We start from the raw sequence: 19,949 nt of genomic DNA, 5'->3' as shown, positions 1-19,949 counted from the left end.
GTACGACTCATTACTTATAAGGTCATGTAATTTTTTGGAGATATATCAAGCATTTGTATACGACGAATATTCGAGATATGATAATTCCATTTTTCTTTATAAACAGCATTTCTACCCACAGGAACAGGTATAAATAAACACCCACAGGAGCCGTTAAAAGTAATGGTGAAATGCAGCACACTTTACTATGTATATTATCATATCTCTGTCAATACCCAACAGAACGGTTGCCATACATTAATGTATAATAGTGGCTTATATTCTTCGACTGTATCTTTCGAGACCTACAATAACTTAATGATAAAACATACTTTCTACTCTGATCGTTTCATTATATATACGAAATTCACAAAACACATATATATATATATATATATATATATATATATATATAATAACGACTTTCTCCTCCACTCAAACAATTACTTGACAGTTTGAAAATACATCTGTTTATTACAAAGCTCTTTTATGTCAGTAGGTCAATGATTTTTTCTCTGTCCATCCATATCTACTGAGTTTTATGTTTTTACCAACGGAATTCACAATCCGGTTTGAAGGAACCCTGTCGGAATCGTTTTCAGGATAAATCTGGCAGCTAGCGGCAGATGATCCGAACCCATTGCTGCATTTGGAAGCCCGCCGATACTTTGCAGCTCCTCGAGCGTCATCAGACTTAAGGTGCCAACATGCCTGAGGAGACGAGAGTTCTGGAAGAATATATAGTCCACCGTGACGGCGTCGTCGTTATATGACGTAACCTCGGCCGCGTCCCTCTTTATGTGTGAGTAACATGACTGAAATTCGCCTAGCAAGTGGTATATGAATCCATTAGTGTAAGCTCGTTCCATTGTGGATATGGCTTCAATCCCATATCGCCCAATATAGGTGTCTTCAAGGATCGTACACGGCAGCAAGTTACCCACATTAATTTCCTCCGGTCGGATGTATTGTCCACCACCACGGCCAGCAATCTCACCATGTAACAGCCCATCTAAAGTAAACTTACCCTGTTTAATAAACTCATACAGAGGACAAAACGGTTTTGAGTTAAAGTCGCCGCATAGTATGATCGGTGTGTATAGTGGCGTTGACAGATCACTTTCACAGGTGCCTAAAAATGCCACTTTTTCGACCTCAGCTAATAGATAGCGAAGTTGGGCTAATTTTACTTCACCACGCTTTGGGTTGAACAGCAAGTGTGTTGTGGCCACGACTAATTTCGCCTGCGGCTTGTCGCGTGGTGAAAGCAGCGTAACGAGTCCGATATTATCACGATTTAGGATCCGACAACCTGGAACTCGCATTTCGACCGAACTCCATTGCAAAATGTTGAATATTTCCTTTCGCCAGAAAACTGCGCACCCTTCAATTTTTCCCCCTGTTTTACCCTTATAGACATATTGATAGCCCGCGCGCTCCAGTTGCGGAGCAATTGATTCTAGCAGATGCTCCTCTTGGACTTCCTGAAGACAAAAGATGTCGCAATTGTGGGTTATCATTTGTTTTATAAGACGCTTAGCGCGAAACTCCCACTCAAGATGATCAGGATTGCAGTGTCGATAAAGTTCAGGATGATTATCTAGATTTGTTTGCGCTAGCAAGTTGTATGACATTATCGAAAACGCAGTTTCGTTCGGAGACGCGTGTACTGGCTGAGTCGATACGGGTTGCCAGCGGCAGTAGTTGAGTGCGCGCCGTTCGATTTCTTCTTGGCCGAGTGGGCCCGCCATTTTCTTTCCGGTGGAACCCGCCCTTGGCTTGATCTGTTGCTTGTAGACTCTCTGATGTTTAAAAAACTTCAAGAGTGATGGCCAGCAGATGGCGTTACGTGTACAGCATGCGATGGCGACGGATGGTCGGAGCGTAACGGTTCGTAGGAGTGACCACCGCATGGGTCGACTCGTGGCCAGCTCTCGGACGTCTACGAGACGGTTCAGCGACTGCGGTACAGCAGAGAACGGGTCTCATTCAGCTAGCAGTTCAGCTATGCGGTTTATAGTTGTAGATAATGATAAATGAGATTTGTGGTACGCGCTAATATTTTATATAATGATGATGACGATGCTCATGGTTCACTTAAGACTTGAAACCCAAGGGTTTGGCATAAACGAAGAAGCAGTTTGATATTTTCAATGACGTTGTACCAGAGGGGGCAAAAAACTGAAAGAACTCGATGTGGAACAACTGCCCAGCTTAGCAAGAATGATTATCGATTGATTTCAATTATTGCGTTGCTTTATTCACCGGTTCTAATAGGACGCGTAAAGTTTACCGGCTACAGCTGTCACATATGATTCAGTTGAGTGTCACTGTGCTTGGAAAGACGATGGAACTTTGTCAGACAAACGCTTGTGCTAGCTTGGGGTTCACCAAGGAGCGCGAAGCTGGGCACCAGTTGCGCGCAAGCGACGCTAACTCGCCCTCAGATACAATAACATTGAGCGGCAGTCATTGACCATTAAGAGGAGTTGACCATCAACCCGTTCTTCACAACCGAATTTATAATCAAACAAACAGTTCACGAGAGCAATACGATGGAATGGAGTCGTTCTCAACGAGCAAAGAGAAACTCTTAGGAGGGTCAACAACGACGACGGAAAGGAGACATCAATCAAGGGTGACTTCGAACCAAAACAAAGCATCTCACCTGCCGTGGAACCAGTCCTTGCAGACGTCGCACTGGATCATGAAGCGTTCGGGGTCATAGGGTTGTCCACAGAGACAGTACACGGGTTCCTTTGACGAGGACATCGTATCGGGGGTCTGGGGGAGCTTAATTTGCGCCCCCAACGATCGCCCACTGCACAACACTCGGAGACTAACTTTGTGGACGCGGGAACAAGTTCGAAATTTTGGCAGAGTACTAAATGCGTTCTGGCGCCCACGTCGACCATTTTCCGAGGTTGACCGAACCAATTCCGTGTTTTAATTCGCATATCGTTGCAGGTTCATTGCGGCATAGGTCGATTTCGTTATACATATAGGTCAGCTATCAGATCCTGCATGCATAACTACTTTGCACAGGTTGACTAATTGTCGTTCGGCGGACAGAGGTCCGCCAGTCTCTTGCGCATCTCTCTTTCCATTTCGTTCTAAACAGAGTTCCGACAATTATTGCCGACAACGGGAGTTAGTCTGTATACCGGCTCAAGACCTCAGCAAGGTGTGTGTGTGTGTATATGATGTGAAATTCAATTCCAGAGTTGATATTTCACAGTGCCACAGAATTAAAGATAACGTGGTTTATATAAGGCCAACCAAACACATCTGCAGCTATATTGCATAAAGATGTGGGCTGCATCCCATGAATAGCCGTCCTGCAGCAAGCGAATGTGGTCTGCATCAGGCAGCCCTACCATAGTAGAACACATAATAGATAGACTATATATGGATGTGGTGGTCAATTCTGACGTATTCTATAAGTGCGAAGTCATGCTACAAAAAAAAACACTGCGTCAGGACTTTAGTTACGTAATGATCTTTACTGCGTGGCACAACAAACATTGTCGTAACCACTTACCGTAGCCATATGCGAGTGCTACAGAGAGGGGGTACCGCTAATCAGCAATTGCGTTCCGTCTAGCCAGTGTTAATCATGCGCCATACTAACATTATGTGTTGCAATGTGCGAGTTTCAGATGAGTGCAGGAGACTGGTGTTTAATCGAGAGCGATCCCGGAGTATTCTCGGAGCTCATCCGAGGTTTCGGAGTAACAGGCGTACAAGTCGAAGAAATTTATTCGCTAGACGAGGTGAGATCAATTAATTTTAACCGTGGCCACATGTTCTATTATCCTTAAAAGGAAGTACGTTACCAACGTGAGTCATTATGCAGTGATTGCTGAAACATTATGTTAATATTTTTACAGGTTAGCGAAAAACGAGTAAAGACGGAAATCGATAAATATGCTTGTCTGTCGCATTCTATTTTTGAAAGCCGTTAATATCAACCCGATATCACCGTTGTCACTATTTTTTGAGTATTCAGCAATTTAGCGGTATACCAATTAGACATGCTTGCCTTCCGTTGTTACCCTTATTTGATACGTAAGTACACCGTGAATGCATTGCTACGAGAGCAGACGTGACCGATATACACATGACGATAAATTACAGCAAGAAAAAACAGGTAAACAAAGAATACTGAAATAGGTACATGTAACAGAAGTAGTTAACATGTCGCTGTTATGCTACCCAATGTGTTAGATTCAACACCTAGAGGAGCATCCAACATAGACCACAATGTCAGTTTTTAGATTAATCTAATCACTATTTTCATTGTATTATAATTCGTAATAATTTAAAATGTTTTTGTAAGACACAGCATTGTTCTAACTGTCTAGACTCTCAACAAGAAAAAGCAGATTATGTTTTCGCAGCTGGCAGCCCTATTTAAAGGCGATAGTCATCAAATTACCTAAGTCATTTTTACGGAAGGTGAAGTTCGACTACAAATAAAACTATGTTTGGTGCTGCTATCATACCTGAAAATATCGCATTTTTAAGGAAGCACTTGGGAATCTTTCTTTCTTAATATTTATTACACATTCATGTCCACATACGTGCAATTTCAAAACATTTGCGATGGGCTGATGAGCCAGTGGTGTGAATCTTCAAAAAATTCGGTTAGGTTATCTTAATATGGCATATTAAATCCGACTCTCTTTAGCATCAGACTACTCATGAACCTTAATCCGGAATTAAACTCGACAATAGGCAAAAATTATTTTAAGACATATTTCGCACAATGTAGTGAAATAAAGATTAAAGGTTAAATTTAAGTCTGAGCATTTCATTGGTTGTAATATTTTTATTTTTGATTTGTAACACTGTCCCTTAATATTGCTGCGATTTTTACCTTTACAGGATTCATTTGCCGATTTGAAACCAGTTTATGGGCTGATATTCTTATTTAAGTACACAGATAAGGCCGGGCCCTCGAAAGGTCGCGTAGTTCAACGTAATGATGTGTTTTTTGCTCGGCAAGTGATCAACAACGCGTGTGCCACACAGGCCATTCTTTCCGTACTTATGAATCTCAGTGATCCTGACGTAAGCCTTGGTATGAAAACGATCTCGCCTAAATTTTTTTGGCTACCGACTTTTTTGTTGACATTTTCAAAAGGAAACTTTTAGAGAAGAAGTTACTCCTAAATTTTGCTATTAAGTATCTATAACTTTTATAAGCAGGAGCAAGGTGCATGTCGAAAGAGTCAAAATTGTAAATTTGATAGACAGATTTTAAGATTGCTTTAGTTTGTAGCAATAAAATGAGAATAAGTGAGTTTGCACTTCAATTATCTCCTCCTTTATGAAAAAATAACAATTTCATTTTATTATAATTTGGTGAAGATCGCACAGTATTAAAAAATATTTATTAATAAGGTTATTTTGTGACTTTGAATAAGTCATTACTTTGAATCAAAATTAAAGCTGACGTCGATATTTAACATAGTAGCGTAATAAATTAGGTCCGACTATGTAGCACTATGATTATATCATCAGTGAACAGTTATATGGTGTATAATTGTTGTTTTTTAATATTGACACCTTTATTATTACAGGTGACAATTTGACTCAGCTGAGGGATTTCACGAGCGAATTTGATGCTCAAATGAAGGGGCTGACGATTTCAAACTCAGATGTAGTCCGCAAGGTGCACAACTCCTTCGCAAGACAGCAGATAGTTGAGTTTGAGCAGAAAGCGGCAAAACATGACGACGACATATACCATTTCGTAGGCTACATCCACTTCAAAGGAAAGGTGTGCCGACACAGCGTTTAATGATAGAGCATATCTTGTTTGACACAGGTTTTAATACGCGTGGCTAAATAATCCATTATCTAAATTTAACCGTTCAAAAAACTGGAGAACAAAATCCATATATATGGGGTGTCCCAAGAATGTATACGTTGCAATTTAAGCTATTTTTCTTTTTACAATATACTGACTGATGCCAATTTTTTTAGTTTACTGCGAGAACCTGTTTTATCACGCATTCGGGAAGACTCTAGTAAAGATTGAAAATTTTATTTTCAAAAGGATAAAGCAATTAAGCACTATAATTATAATGTAAAAGAATATCTGGGCTAAGATCTCCCAAACAGATGGATTGGCCAAAAATGCCCTATAAAATAGCCTAACCGTTTCCTAGATCTCATGACAATGGACTTTTTCATACTGAAAAGGCGTAATTAAGTTTTTGAGCCAGTAGTCCACTATTGTCAGTAGCATATTAACCAGAACGATGACAATCCTAAACATCTGTGGAGAAGGAAATGTTTCACATCTTATGCAGATTCTTTTGCAATCTAAATATTAATTTTATGTAAATAAAAACTGACAAATATTCAAACATGTATATACATTTATAACACCGTGTATTATAATTGAAGCTCACTGTGTGGCCTTAGCCTGTGTATCAGTTAAATGTTATGTTTTTATGTACTTACCACTCTACGCATAAAGTCTATGAGAGCTTAATGACCATATGAACGACTGACGATGTTGTTTCTCTGCACAGGTGTTTGAGCTGGATGGCCTTCAAGAGGGGCCTCTTGAACACTGCGAGGTACCGGTAGGTGAAGACTGGTTGAAGTATGCAAGGCCGGTCATTGAGCAACGCATGGGACAATATGCCCAGGGCGAAATACATTTTAACTTGATGGCACTCGTAAAAGATCGACGAGCGGCGTGCATTAGGAAAATCGAAGCGTTGCGGGCAGAAGTTAAACAAGGCAAGAAAACTCAGGAAGAGGTCAGTATAAATCGAATTCGATTTACTATTTTAATGTTATTTATAATTGGTGTTGAATAAGCAGGTACAAACATACGTATTTTGAAAGCCACTTTCGTATCCTGGTTTAAGATATACGTCTCTGTATCGACTTAAGCTCAAGCTTTTTTATTTATAATACATTAAACCGGAAATCACAAAACTAAAATAAGACTTAAGTTACTAGCTTTACTTGACCTTAATTTCATTATATCAAACGCTTATGGTTATTTGTTATATATCTGTTCCCCCTAATTTTCTTATCTTGGCTATTGATCGCAGATTAACGCGGAACTGAACAATCATCTGATAACCATCAGAGACGAAGAAGCTAAGATTCGTCGCTATAAAGAGGAAAATATCCGGCGGCGACATAACTACCTGCCGCTTATCATTGAGCTCCTTGAGATCCTTGCTGAACAAGGCCGACTTGTCTCATTATGTGACAAAGCCAAGGAGAAAGCGCTTGAAAAGGAAAAGCTAAAGGCCGAAAAGAGGAAAGCAACCGATATCTCTAAATAAAAAAAAAGCTGTAATGACAACACTATAGATATTGGACCCGTATATCAACGGAGTAAGATTCATTCAAGCTCAGATTTATAGCGAAAACTAGTTTAAATGACCTGTTACGTATGAGAAGACGAGATCAGATTGCTTAGGCGTTCCCGACACCGAAACAAGCAACAAAAAAAAACCAACAAAGATGATTATCACTCTGTACTATAAAGCGTGACGTGTATGTTCTGAGATGAATGTAAATTGATGTATTTTGTTATCTATATATTTGCATGTATACATATAAATGAATATAGAGATGACAGATACCTGGACGTATACCAGTGGTCGAATGTTCTGCGTTCCAGACATCGTGAGCTGGTGAGCAATGATAGAATGGGATCATATGCTAAAAAACTTCAAACAAATAAAACTTAATCATGTACTAAGACAGTGAGACTCGGCGAGTGATGGAATGAAGCTTCGTTTACCAGTGAGACTAAATGAATAGAAATAAACGATATTGGTAAGCATGTAAAACTGCGAAAGCTGGCCATGACCTTCTTCAATCGTGATATGTATGCAAGTAGTTTTAGCTCACTAGATATCCATTAAGGTGAATCGTATGCTATTAGTTGAGGAACGTTTAGGCATTTTTTGAATGAATTGTAGCTATTTTTTCAAGACTTCACGTGTTTGGGCTAGAATAGTTATTTGCTTTTACATTAGGTGGGTACCTATACATAGTAAATAAGCAACTTAAAATGAGGTGGACTTAAAAAGAAGTCTTCTGAATTAATTTCTATCTTCCTTGATTAATTCCTAAATATATACTTTCAGGGTGGGATTTTTTATTCCAATTCGAATCGGAGTTCGCATTATAACTCGAAACGTAAATTTCAATTTCAATAAAAATTATAAAGTCTAACAATTTTTTCGAAATTATTCTCCTTTATTTCGTTAAGTAGGGATCAGTTTTTTCAAAACTCGCTTAGATAATATGTCACTTAAATTACGCGCCATATAATAATTTAACACCTATAAATGGGTCAAAGACAAGCTTGGCATTTGTTATTTTTTAAAGGTGTTACCTGATTAGGTATACTCTTATTTGATAGTACTGATAGATAGATCGTCGTTTCATTAAGATATATCATTTAAAGACCTCTTTCCTGTTGTATTAGTTTCCTCGATACAAAAGGGAAAAATTTAAACAATGATTGGTGTTAATTTCTCCAGATTTTTTCTAAATAATTATTGGATTAAAAGCCCATTGTACATATGATATATGTATGTTCCAAAAGCATTTAAGGCAAGCGCATGTATAAAGTCAAGAGATATAATAAACGAATCTGCATTTTATCAGTGTAATTCCACATTGAATTTCCAGGTGCTACAAATGCCGTGTATGTTATTCAGTGTATGCAATTAGCACTACAGTTACCTTGGTCACCTATACAGTGTCCAATAAGATTTGGGGTAGTCTTTTTCTGTGAGTAAAAATAGATATTTCGATGAACTTCGTTTTTGCACCTGCGAATAGGAACAGTTTCTTTCAATTAAGCTGTTATTCATTTAGTTGAGGCTAAAAAGACATTTATAATGCAAATTATAATAATGCAAATATAATAAAATTCGCAAAAAAACTTTTTAACGGTAGCCGTGAGTGACGCGATATTGGTGGAAATCAATTTTAAATGGACGGAATTTTTGCGTTGCTTTTCCGTCTCACCGAAAGGTCAATGGTATAATGTTCAATATACTGTTGATACAAGGTCTCTGCACAGTTCGTATAGTGCATTACTTTTTCTACTAGTATCGCCTTTACGAAACAGAGTCGGCAATATGGCGACACTTCCACAAATAGTGAGTAAAATAAAAATACCTTTAGGATGGTGGTTTACTCTGCATAAGTGATAAAGATCTTTTCATTTAAGAACAATCAATAACGCTTACGAATTAATGGCATATGTTTAAAATTGTGTCATAATATAGTGCAGTGTAAATGTTTTCCGACTTCTGCGTTTTCAGGGAGCATCTATCTGGCTTTCATTACATAGGGAGTGAACGTGAGGTTTCTGCGAATTATGCAGCATGCGTGTTAGCAAAAAATATCTATGAATTCGAAATCAATATGTCAGTCTCATTAGGTATGAATTTTTGCGCCTGCTTTTGATGAACTTTATGGCACCTTCTATTGTGAATCCTCCACGCTGATATAGAAGATCCATGAATCCTTCGGAAGTCGTATCGAGTCCGGAAACAACGATTTTGAACACCTAAGTAAGTTGGAAGGCGCACGTACGGTGCTTTCAGCATCGAAATATTAAACATCGGCTGACCTTTGCTCGTGTTCTGAAAATACATGTCATGTCTTCAGCTGTAAAGAGTATATGGTATTGCTCTAGAAGTAACTGGTTTTCCTGTAATACCTAAAATAATAGCTGAACATATAATAAATAGCCCGTTAAAATGTGTTCCAATTTGGACTAAACACCCTGGGTATACAAGACAGTTTGTTTATTTTCGATAAGGATATTGGCTTAATCCAATAAATTCTGCAAAAATTAAATGTTTCTCCACACCATGTGGGTAAATCTGCTATCACTATTATTTCTAGGTTCTCGTAGACTGTTGCTTGTATTAGAAATATACCCCACTGCAGTTCCTACATACTTTAAGCAAGTGAATACAGCATAGTATTATTAATTAGCGTTTCATAATTTAATCGTTTAATCTCGAAAAAGAGCTTCTTCAACTATATTTTCTACTAACAAAATGTTTGTCTAACGGATCCAGATAGCACCCATAATTCTACATAATAATGATCGCTGTAGAGATCTCCACACACTCGTACAAGCTTGCCTACTGAAAATGTTGACGATACTATTTGACAAATGATCTCCTTATGCCATAAAAAACAAGTCCTATTGGGAAACTTTTTTATTCAAGACTGCTTATAACATGCGCTTTAATGTATTTTTTACATTACCTATTAACTTATAAGCTATCCGAAACAAGGGTTCATTGAAATTCGCTTTTACCATTTTAAACCATTTCAACGCAGTGGCATAAGCAACCGAAAATTGTGCCTTTAGAATAATATTTTATAGCCTTTTTTAACACTACCTTCAATTCATTAAATTAAATTGAAGAGGTAAGTTAAATATTCGCCGAATTTCATTTAGGTAGTTAAATAACCATGGGTTTGAAAAAAGTGCTATCAAAGTTTCGCCGTACACCGAGACGTACATGGTTCAGAAACTCAATGCAATCGATCTACTTTATCTCGAAAATTAAAAAAAAACAATGCGCTGTCTACTTTCTGTTGAACTAGCAGGAATTTTTTTATAGCGTATCTTTCTATTTCGCAAATGTGTGTTAAACGACGATTTAGAAGTACTGTAATTTGGCGTTAGTAAGGAGCGCTTTTGAAGCTTATTTGCAAAAGGATTTTTACTGCACTGCTAAAATTTTTTACATATGATATACTCATGATTCCTATGTGCCATATAGCCTCGCCACTATGTAGACAACAATCCCGATCATATCCGTTCATTACCTTAACGATTGTACGTTAGTAAACGATTTTACATGTGAAGTTCCATCAAATTGTATCAAATATATAAAGATACGGGAACAGCCAAGGTTTGTACAAAAATATCCGTAGACCTTCTTTGCGGAGTGGAAATTTTAATGTCCTATTTTATATTAGAAATAGGAACACCAAGTTGCCACTGACTCCGACTTTGAATACGATTTTGCTGGCTATGATTTACTCAGCTTACCAATGTGAAGCTCAGGACTTTTGTGCTCTTTCGGTAATGGCAACAAGATTTAATGACAATTTCGGTCGAATTGAAACTGTCGATCGAAAAAAAGATCGAAGGGTTATGCGGAACTCTAAGATTCACACTACCTTTTGAGAATCCAAATGTATGCATCGCATAGTAGCCACAAACGCGAGCATCACTCATTTACATATGTTTATTTGTAGTGCTAAAGATATTTTGGAAATTTTGGTTAAACAATATTTAGTTTGGTCTAGCAGATCTTTACTAATATAAGTAGTAAGTATATACCGCAAATGATCACATGGAGGTATTATTTTGTCTAGGCAGCCTATTTAGATCAGTTAATAGATTTCATAAACGGACAAAAGTTAACATATTGTTATCTGTCCCGAATTAAAATTAAAAATTAATGTTCTGTATAATGGCCTGTATATAATAATGATAATTCTGTGAGAATCGTAGACAATTAAATGATTAGTCACTTGGGTTTTGTATTTATTTAGAAGCGAGAATTACTGGAAAAAAGCGTGAGGAGACTAATATGTAGTTATTTCAGGCCCTGTCTACTGCTGTAATTAGAGGTCTTCCTGCGTGCCACTGATTTCGATAGCTCGGCAGAGACTGTTTTTATTCTCCCTGGGCTTTGAAGTGGCAGAAAAACGGCCGATAAATCATTTGCAAGCAAAAAAAGCTATTGAATGTAATTTCCATATATATGTTTTCTGCTACAGTGGAAGCTTTTGTTTTTTGTAACCAATTCTCGAACATGACTATGTCGTATTAGGTACTTATCGTATGACTTTTAATGTAACCGCATTAAATAGTCGTCTTAAATAGTCCTTTAAACGAAGGTAAGAGCTAATCAAAGTGCAGTAGTTAGCGGTGTTATTTTTTTGACGGGAAAATTTGCTTGTAAAACTAACATTTTACACGCAACACGTTACTGAATTATAATGTAAATACTTACAATGCGGAACTGAGTGAAAATCAAGTCCCTTGTGACTTCAAGGCAGTTGGGAACACGTATGTGTTGTAGTGTCGTATAATAACGTGCAATTTGCGAAACTTCGATCAATGAAGAGCACGCCTGGAAAATACGATTGCTGTAGACTTCGCATCGTTCAGCCTTTACTGCTAGTCAGAGAGGAACTGAGCAAATTAATGCGTCATTCTGGAAAAAACTTGAGTTCTCTGAGAGTGCCGCGTATCTTAGGACGTAAGGCGATACTAATACCTATGGTGGATACCAGGGGTATCTGCTGCTATGAGGTACTCGCCGAAAATGGAACAGTGCAATCCGTTATCTCGAGACTCATGTGCAGTTGGCACAGCAATCAAAGACACGCAATGTGGTTACTTGATGATAGTGCCAGAGTACGTCGCTATGCCTGAATTACTTCCTCGATTAAGCAAAGAGATGTTTAACCTTGATTTCAACCCGTTTAATCTCCCGATCTGTGTACGTATAGTTACGGGACTTCCCATATTCTAAAAAGAACGACTGGCAGACAAGTATGTTCCATTATCTTTAAGAAGCCATAGGTAAAAAACAATTCTATATGGGAACACGAGTAATTAATATATACCTGTCCAGTGTAAGAGCGCTGGGATAGGAATGACTATCTCTAGCTCATAGCAAAATTGCCGTTCTAGCCTACTTAGTTTTTAATTCCAAGGTTTCTGTTGTAACAGACTAATATTTACCAAAAAATTAACGTATATATACAAATTATTGGCGCGCTAAAGGAAGCTAAATCAATATTAATGGTAACATGTGTATAGAACCAATAAAATAGGCTTAGAATGGAAATAGAGTGATATTTTAAAAAAATATACAAGAGGTTTCAAAGGAACTAACTCGAAGTGGTTCCGGCTCAAAGAAATATAGTTAGTAAATTCTTGCGTAGCGATGAGCGCTCTCTCTATGTCGCACGTTCAACATCCTTGTCATTAATTCGGAAATACCCGATGTTTAGTACGGTTATGAATATTAAATGATCCATGTGCAACATCGCCTTATAAGCATTATTCACTTAACAAATTGTGTTAATAAAACACATAGACTATGTTGTAATATCGAATAACATATAGACGAAACGTTGGTATGCCTAAAGTAGATAACTCAGCGTTATGCGTTACTATTTCTTTATATGAAGACAAAAAATCAACACGACAGATAGGGTAGCAACGGATAAACAGAAAAGAATTCTGAATACTAAAATGTATTAGCTTAAATGAGTTTGAGTTTAGGTCATATATGAAAAGTCTAACCCTTACTAGTGTTACGCTGTATTACGCGCCATTTAAATGCTGTGTCGAAACAATCAATACAACGACACATTTTTTAATTAAACAAATGTATCGGTGGTAGTCATTAATATTAAGTGAAATCAAGGAAAAAATACATTAAAACCCGCAGAAAATGACCCGGAGTGATTTTCCAGGTGTCATTCGGTTGCCATGAAGACAATGTGAGGACAGGATGAGCGGGTAAGAGACATAGGTTAAGAAACAGCTTTAATAGTAAAATACAGGTATTTGCTTTGCGCTATATCTGCTTTGTCTCACTTACTTCTATCTGGACAGTTACAAATGGTATCACTATCTGCTCAGTCATAGTCCGAGTGAGCCGTAAACGGTAAGCGCTGATGGTAATATTCGGCCAGCGCCTGGTTGGCCATATCAAGGGCCCTTTCCTTTGGCACCGCTCCGGAAATCCTTTGTAATGATTCATGAAATTGAAAAAAAACGATTACAACTAAGGTGGACTGTTCATACGACCGGGATTCGTAATTTGTAGTTAGTTCTTCCAAAAAAAGGTACAATGCTACAACAAAATTCAAATTTGGCGAGCAGATTAATATAGGGGGCTGAGAGCGTAAACCTTCACACCTTAAATATTGATTCAGGCTCAGTACCTGAGTCAAATGTAGCTGACTTGTGGGCTGGACATTAACTAGTGACTTTAGCTGGGTTGAAGTCACACTAATGCCTAAAAACAAATTTACCACATAATTGTTGTACTGACGAAGGGCCACGGAACTGTCGCGGGTGTTCTGCAGTATTCAAAATTGTCTATTATGGAAACCTAAAATATTCTTTTTTAAACCTCATTGTGTTGAATTGTCTCAGGCCTGTAAAGTCTTGGCTAGTGATATACTTAATAGAGCAAAGTGCGGCAAATCCTTACCATTAAAAATCTTCTGATGTTTGAAAAAAACTGTATTTTGACTTGGTGAAGCCTCCTTAAACAAAGGCTGTCCATCCTTGGTTAGTATACCATAGCGCGTCGTCATGCCATAGCCCATATCTGGCAGTAATGGTAATTTATCACTTAATTTCGACATATACGGACTGGTGGTGATCTTGAACATATTTTTCTCGTTCTCCATATATATATATATATATATATATATATATATAATTTAATACAAGCTGCATTTATATGGTTCCGATTAAAGCTGCCTTAGTCTTGCGCACTCCGTAATACTTGCAACTTTTTTTTATTGTTGAATTCTATCATTCAGTGGATATCGGCTTCAGCTTTCCAGCCAAAGCTTTATTTCACAAAAGATAATCACAATCGTCTTTGCAGGTCAAGTAAGCAGGTCAAGTTTGTGCATATCTATTACGCAAGTCTGATAGATGAGATCATACAGAAGGTTTCAATTCCCCCCGTGGTAGCTTAGTAAGTAACGCATTTGTCTGCTAATTTTAGGGACAGAGGAGATTCCGGTTCAGGATGACTGGGAAATCTTAAGTGAGTATATTTCACAAACATCGAAGGGAGGCGGTTTTGTAAGATGATTATGAGAGTTAGCGCCTTTTACATCGATTATGCGCCCATATATATAGATATATTTCGGAAGATGTTTTCTCTTGCCATTAATGTTTCACGAACTATGTGTGACATTTCATATTGTTTTGTCAAGTTATTAATGAGCTATCTTTTTAATATACTTGCATTGCAAATATGATTGACACGTTTATAGATGTGTTTGCGCCTTTTACCCTACTCCACGCTTTCGAATTTTTGGAAACGGTACTAGAATCACGGCGACATTGTTCTGCCAGTGGCTTCATTACTGAAGTGTGTGAAGCTATGGTTTAAAAATCGAAAGTCTTCTGTGGTAAGGCTATGTAAGCTTGTGTTGCCACTGTGAAAAGTTTCTTTAAACGCGTACTTACATAAAATGTTGGTTTAAATTATTACTTTAGTAATGCTTGTACAAGCTCTATGGGAACTGTGTGAAAGTATGATAATGTTCGGATTGCAAGAGACACAAGTCTGACGTGGACTATGAAAAAGTAATAACCTTATATTTTTATCCCAAAATTATTTATAATAATATAAAGATAAATATAAGAGATACGAGAAAGAATATTTCTGGACCATTTTGGTTTATCGACTCCCAGAAAGAGCCATACTAGAAAGTAGCAAGCTACATACTTATCTACTTGCACCTACGAATTGGTCAAGTTAAACGTTGCTAGGTAAATAGTCGTTCAGCTGAAAATATTTTTTGTATTAGCAACCATAAATCCATAGTGTTCTGTGCACATTAATTAATTCCTAAGGATAATGGTTTTTTTATACACATTTACTTTCATCCTGTGCGACGCACACTGCTATACGCGAAGGAATCGATCGAATTATGTTTGGGAAATCAGATCGATAGATCACGTTTATCGTACAAGTGTACAATCTTCTATCGGATAACTGATTCCTAAAATTGTCAGAAAAAAAACTCCAAAGGAATGCGTGCTACAGCATAACAAGAAACCTTGCGTACGTTTCTCGCGGTGGAGTGCCAACTAGAGGTTGCCTTGAAGTATGCCTGTAAGTCATTGTTTCGATGTTCTAGTTGACATGAAATGTTTTTTTAACTTATATATGCCAAGATTTAGTATATAATTACGTTTCGGTAGTTTGCACGCCATGGCATTTGTTCGACAAAATATGTTAAAAAATACCCTCAAGCACAAGCAGGAATCTTTTTGTTACTTACGAGAAAGTTTAGATCTTACGAATAAATATGTAATGAATCGTAAAATGAAAAATCGCTCGTTTTTGCAGTTCTAGAACAACTTTATCTCAACTACAAATAAAGCCTGAGCTTATTCCGTTTCGGATATTATATTTTGTTTTTAGCCAAAACGCCGAGAACAAACTGTAATGTCCAAAACGGAACATGAGAAAAAAAGGTCATTTATAAAAAAACAGGTGCTTCCTTACCTGTTTGTTTACTCACCTTAAAAAAACCGTTCTTCAGATTAGGTTTTTAGGCTAAGTTTACCTCATCAACAAGCACTTGTATACATTTCTTTTACTTAGCTACTAACTCGAACAAAATGGTAAACGATATTACATATATCATGTAACATATCCCCCTACCTATCTACGTGCTGTCAAACAACGTTCCGTCAGACGGCATCGGCACAAACCTGGAACCCACACTTGAACCTAAACCACCATGTGTCCTTAAAATTAGCAGGCAAACACGTTACTTACTAAGCTACCGCGGGGATAATATATTTCAATGTTTATCCTGCCGGATAGTAAGAGTAATATTGTTAATCTGATACGCATGCCTGTTCATCTCGTACTGAACCACTGTTGAAGTTAAGCATAATGTTAAAAGATAGCTAAGTTTCACGTTTCATCTGCTCAGGATGTCAAGAAGTCGGAGAACTTTCGCCAACCGGTGAAAAAGGATAAAACGCTACGACCGGCTAGGGAAAAGCGAAAAAAAGTGGTAACGCGTAAGCACAGCTGTTGGTCGTAAGGTGTACTATACCTATCCTGTTCCTCCTTCATCGTTTATTGTCCTGTATGAATCTCGAACGACATCTACATGTCCTTATGACTGCGAAAAATTGTCGCCAACCGTCGGACAAAAATCTCGACATTGCCACAATTTCTAGATACACTCGTCCTATTCAACTGGATTGGCCCAGCAGGACGCCTATAGAGACTGCTGTAAAGGTGGCTGCAATTGCCTAGTAGCAGGAAGGGAACGTCGTCTGTCCAGTACTGTAGTGGCCAGGTTTTTCCCTTCCATCGAATCTGTGCAGGTCTTTTTTTGTTCGGTTCGTCCAGCCTACTCTTATGGGCTTCTGTCGCTTCGGAGTCAGTGTCAGCGGAGCACGGTCAGTCCAGCTGTCGAGGACAGGTGAAGTTTTTGCGAAAAAAACTTCTAAGTAAATGACAGAAAGACAAAGAGATTGTAAGGGAGTATGAAAGTGAAAAAAAAGAAATGATGGCTAAAGAAGGAACTCCGATGTGTAGCCACGCACGGCGGACTCGAGACGGACAGCAGGCCGCCTAACTCCGCCGTTACCTTTCCAATCTCGCGAGAGTTGTTCTGTTTCGTTTGTCTCGTTGGCAAAGCTTGAAGGGACAGCGGCGAAGGAAGAGCTAGGGAGGCAGGCTCCTGGACTGGAAACTACTGACATCTAAAAAAAGAAATATGTTTTTTGTCCAGAGAAAGAAGAAAGAACATGTAGATGCATACGGACACACCTTTGAAAGAGCCCGACGAACGATAAGAACCGGAGTCTACCCAGAGTTGAGTTCTGACGTAGACATCATAGCTCAGCTCTACCGTTGACGTCGAAACCTGGATGAGTTTTCGGCACGGCGACGTGAAGAACCGCATTGAACTATTATGCAATTGAATGAGGCACATTCATGTCCGCGTTATCGTTTATCTACAACAAATATTCTCTACAGATATCCATACAAACTATGTGACCCACTGTGTGAATCGGAAAAACATGTGGCCCGCATTTGAAAGTAGAGTATCCTTTCCTTAAGCTGAGATATAAGTTTTAATTTTATCATTGTTATTACCACTACTGTAGGTGTTGTTGTTGTTGTTGTTGGTGGTTTTCGTAGATATAAATTCAAAAATTATCTATTGCTAGTGTACATTTTTGGAACTCGCTATTTTTCCAATTACGCGTGGAGTCAGCTTTTCATCTAAGCGTAAGCGCCTAGCAAAGTAAGAAGTTCCTGCAGATTAGAAAACGCCACAACTGATACGTATCATCCGAGGGCAGGTTTTCGTCTATTACATAGGTTACTGCTATCTATGCCTTAAAAAATCTGAGTTTTTTTAGATTATGTTTAAATCTACTGAAGAAAAGCAATGATGGGTTTATTATGGGGAATCTCCAAGATAGGATCAGCTTCATGGTATACTTCCGAACGCGTTCCGTTTACGATAAAATCTCATATGTACCTATTTACATTTCGGACATTCTAGAGAAATACATAATTCGTTTCAGCCAGGCTAACCGCACTTGATGTTTCTACCAATGATAAGAAACCATAAGGTTTAAATAGTTAGAGTGTTTAATTGGCGTCTGTAGTTTCTACTCACTGAATTACTCAATCCATATAAATGAAAAAATGGGACTTGAAGAATAGATGATTGGTTAGTGCGAATCAGATTTAGCAATCAGTAACAGATATGAGCAAACTGAATTCGACTTTGACATTTAGTTATAGTAAGGTTATGTAAATTATTTTTCGTTTTTAGATTTAAATCAAATCTATTCTACTGGAGAGAACTTCAGATTTTTTTATAAAAAGTCGTTAGCAATATTTGCGCTAAGATAAAGCTCGTCTTAAAATACCACGGATCGACCTTATTGCTATAAGGCTTGTATCGCTCTTGATGTGCTCGCTTTTTCCCTTATTTTTTTGAGGTTTATTTCTTTTATTTCTTTCGTATTGAATCACCCCGAATATAAACCTGAGATATCAGTATGGGATTATCTATAAGGAGTTCACGATATAATTGGGCCCACTAAGTCCTCCGCATATACTTGCAAGGAGTAGGCTTTCCATTGAAAAGTGCCAACTACGATTTGATTTTTTACATCTTATGGATCTTTCCATCAGTCGTTAACTATCCAGTCTCTGGCTCTTGCTCGTTTCTCTGGATTTTTTTTTCAGTAAAGCTATGAAATGACGTGGCAACAATATGGCACAGTAATAATTTGTCAGCGTTAAAACCTGAGTTAACAATGGCTTTATATTCATGGTTACTATGGCAACGCAGTCAAGGAGATGTGCATTAGCCACTCAGGCGATGTCATCTTTATGATATAGCCATTGCTAGGTGTCAGAAGGTATATAGTATGTATAAAATAAATTTAATTCATTTTATAGTCGATTACATTTTAATAGGCTGTTGAAATAGGCTAATAGTTGTAGTCAATTTTGTGTGCTCCTTGATGTACGGAAACATATTGTAAGAATCATCTTTTCATGACGACTAAAATTATAACACTTATTATTAGTTGAATTCGTTTTCCTATTCAACTGCATTTACCAGAACGAATTTTTTTTAAGCTAATTACCTGTGGCATTCGTCTACGTGTTACTTTTTCATGTTACCACATCGAGTTTGAATTTCATATCCATCGTGTCAACAGAGCTACCGGTCAAGAATAAAGACTTTTCTGCATTATTGAGAAAGCCACAGATTGTTCAGGACAATCCTGCACAATACTAGGGTGGTAAAAAACTTTGCTACTAAATTTGTCTTGCATCACAGCCATCATTTGTTCGTCCGCTTCATTTGGCTTAGAGAAGAATGACAAAATGACGACCAAATGAAAGAATTTAGACACTTCGATTTAGGAAATCCAAATAAAACAAGCCCATAGAGCTGTCATGTCTACCTGAGTATTATAAGTTCCGCCTCAACTAAGCCTTCATTTTCGCTCTATGCCCTAAGCAAGTCCTGTATTCAAAATGCTATAGAATGATAGGTAAACTGACCCGTACTTCACTGTCATATGAAGCTGACATATATGTGAACTATACGCCACGACTTCCGCTAATGATGAACATGGTTTCGTTTTGTCAATG

The 19,949-nt window shown here is 37.8% G+C and overlaps 3 protein-coding genes across 8 annotated transcripts in view; 1 reads left to right on the top strand and 2 right to left on the bottom strand.

Moving 5' to 3' along the window:
• The window catches only part of LOC111247505 (uncharacterized), a 44,438-nt gene extending 41,404 nt beyond the window's left edge, over window positions 1-3,034 (bottom strand). For all 3 annotated transcript variants that reach the window (XM_022798488.2, XM_022798489.2, XM_022798491.2), the window contains exon 1: window positions 2,648-3,034. In XM_022798488.2, coding sequence (XP_022654223.1) covers window positions 2,648-2,751 — 104 coding nt within the window. In that variant the 5' untranslated portion in view covers window positions 2,752-3,034. The remainder of the gene's footprint in view (window positions 1-2,647) is intronic.
• angel (protein) lies at window positions 434-2,641 on the bottom strand. The gene has a single exon (XM_022798494.2). It carries the CDS (start codon window positions 1,890-1,892, stop codon window positions 540-542), a length of 1,353 nt encoding a protein of 450 aa, XP_022654229.1. The 5' UTR covers window positions 1,893-2,641; the 3' UTR covers window positions 434-539.
• LOC111247508 (ubiquitin carboxyl-terminal hydrolase isozyme L5-like) lies at window positions 640-7,819 on the top strand. 4 transcript variants are annotated; one of them, XM_022798498.2, is made up of 6 exons: window positions 640-781; window positions 3,639-3,752; window positions 4,867-5,062; window positions 5,565-5,764; window positions 6,525-6,758; window positions 7,059-7,819. In XM_022798498.2, the coding sequence occupies exons 2-6, from the start codon at window positions 3,639-3,641 to the stop codon at window positions 7,296-7,298; spliced, it is 984 nt and encodes a 327-aa protein (XP_022654233.1). In that variant the 5' UTR covers window positions 640-781; the 3' UTR covers window positions 7,299-7,819. The 4 variants fall into 4 exon arrangements, with proteins under 4 accessions (XP_022654233.1, XP_022654230.2, XP_022654232.1 ...); XM_022798495.2 differs by lacking the exon at window positions 640-781 and adding an exon at window positions 3,052-3,163; XM_022798497.2 differs by lacking the exon at window positions 640-781 and adding an exon at window positions 3,171-3,335.
• The last annotated feature ends 12,130 nt before the right edge of the window (window positions 7,820-19,949 follow it).

This window comes from Varroa destructor, unplaced genomic scaffold, assembly GCF_002443255.2.
Source record: "Varroa destructor unplaced genomic scaffold, Vdes_3.0 BEIS01000003.1, whole genome shotgun sequence".
NCBI lineage: Eukaryota > Metazoa > Arthropoda > Arachnida > Mesostigmata > Varroidae > Varroa > Varroa destructor.
The sequence above is the reverse complement of the archived record's forward strand: the minus strand, read 5'-3'. Positions and strand labels throughout refer to the sequence as shown.

What these genes read in the sequence shown, in the direction of transcription:
- angel (XM_022798494.2), bottom strand. Translation starts at nt 1,892, where the DNA reads ATGCGGTGGTCACTCCTACGAACCGTTACGCTCCGACCATCCGTCGCC.
- LOC111247508 (XM_086984483.1), top strand. Translation starts at nt 3,624, where the DNA reads ATGTGCGAGTTTCAGATGAGTGCAGGAGACTGGTGTTTAATCGAGAGC. An exon ending in AAATTTATTCGCTAGACGAG is followed by an intron (nt 3,753 to 4,866) that starts GTGAGATCAATT and finishes TTACCTTTACAG; the next exon opens with GATTCATTTGCCGATTTGAA. An exon ending in TGATCCTGACGTAAGCCTTG is followed by an intron (nt 5,063 to 5,564) that starts GTATGAAAACGA and finishes TTATTATTACAG; the next exon opens with GTGACAATTTGACTCAGCTG.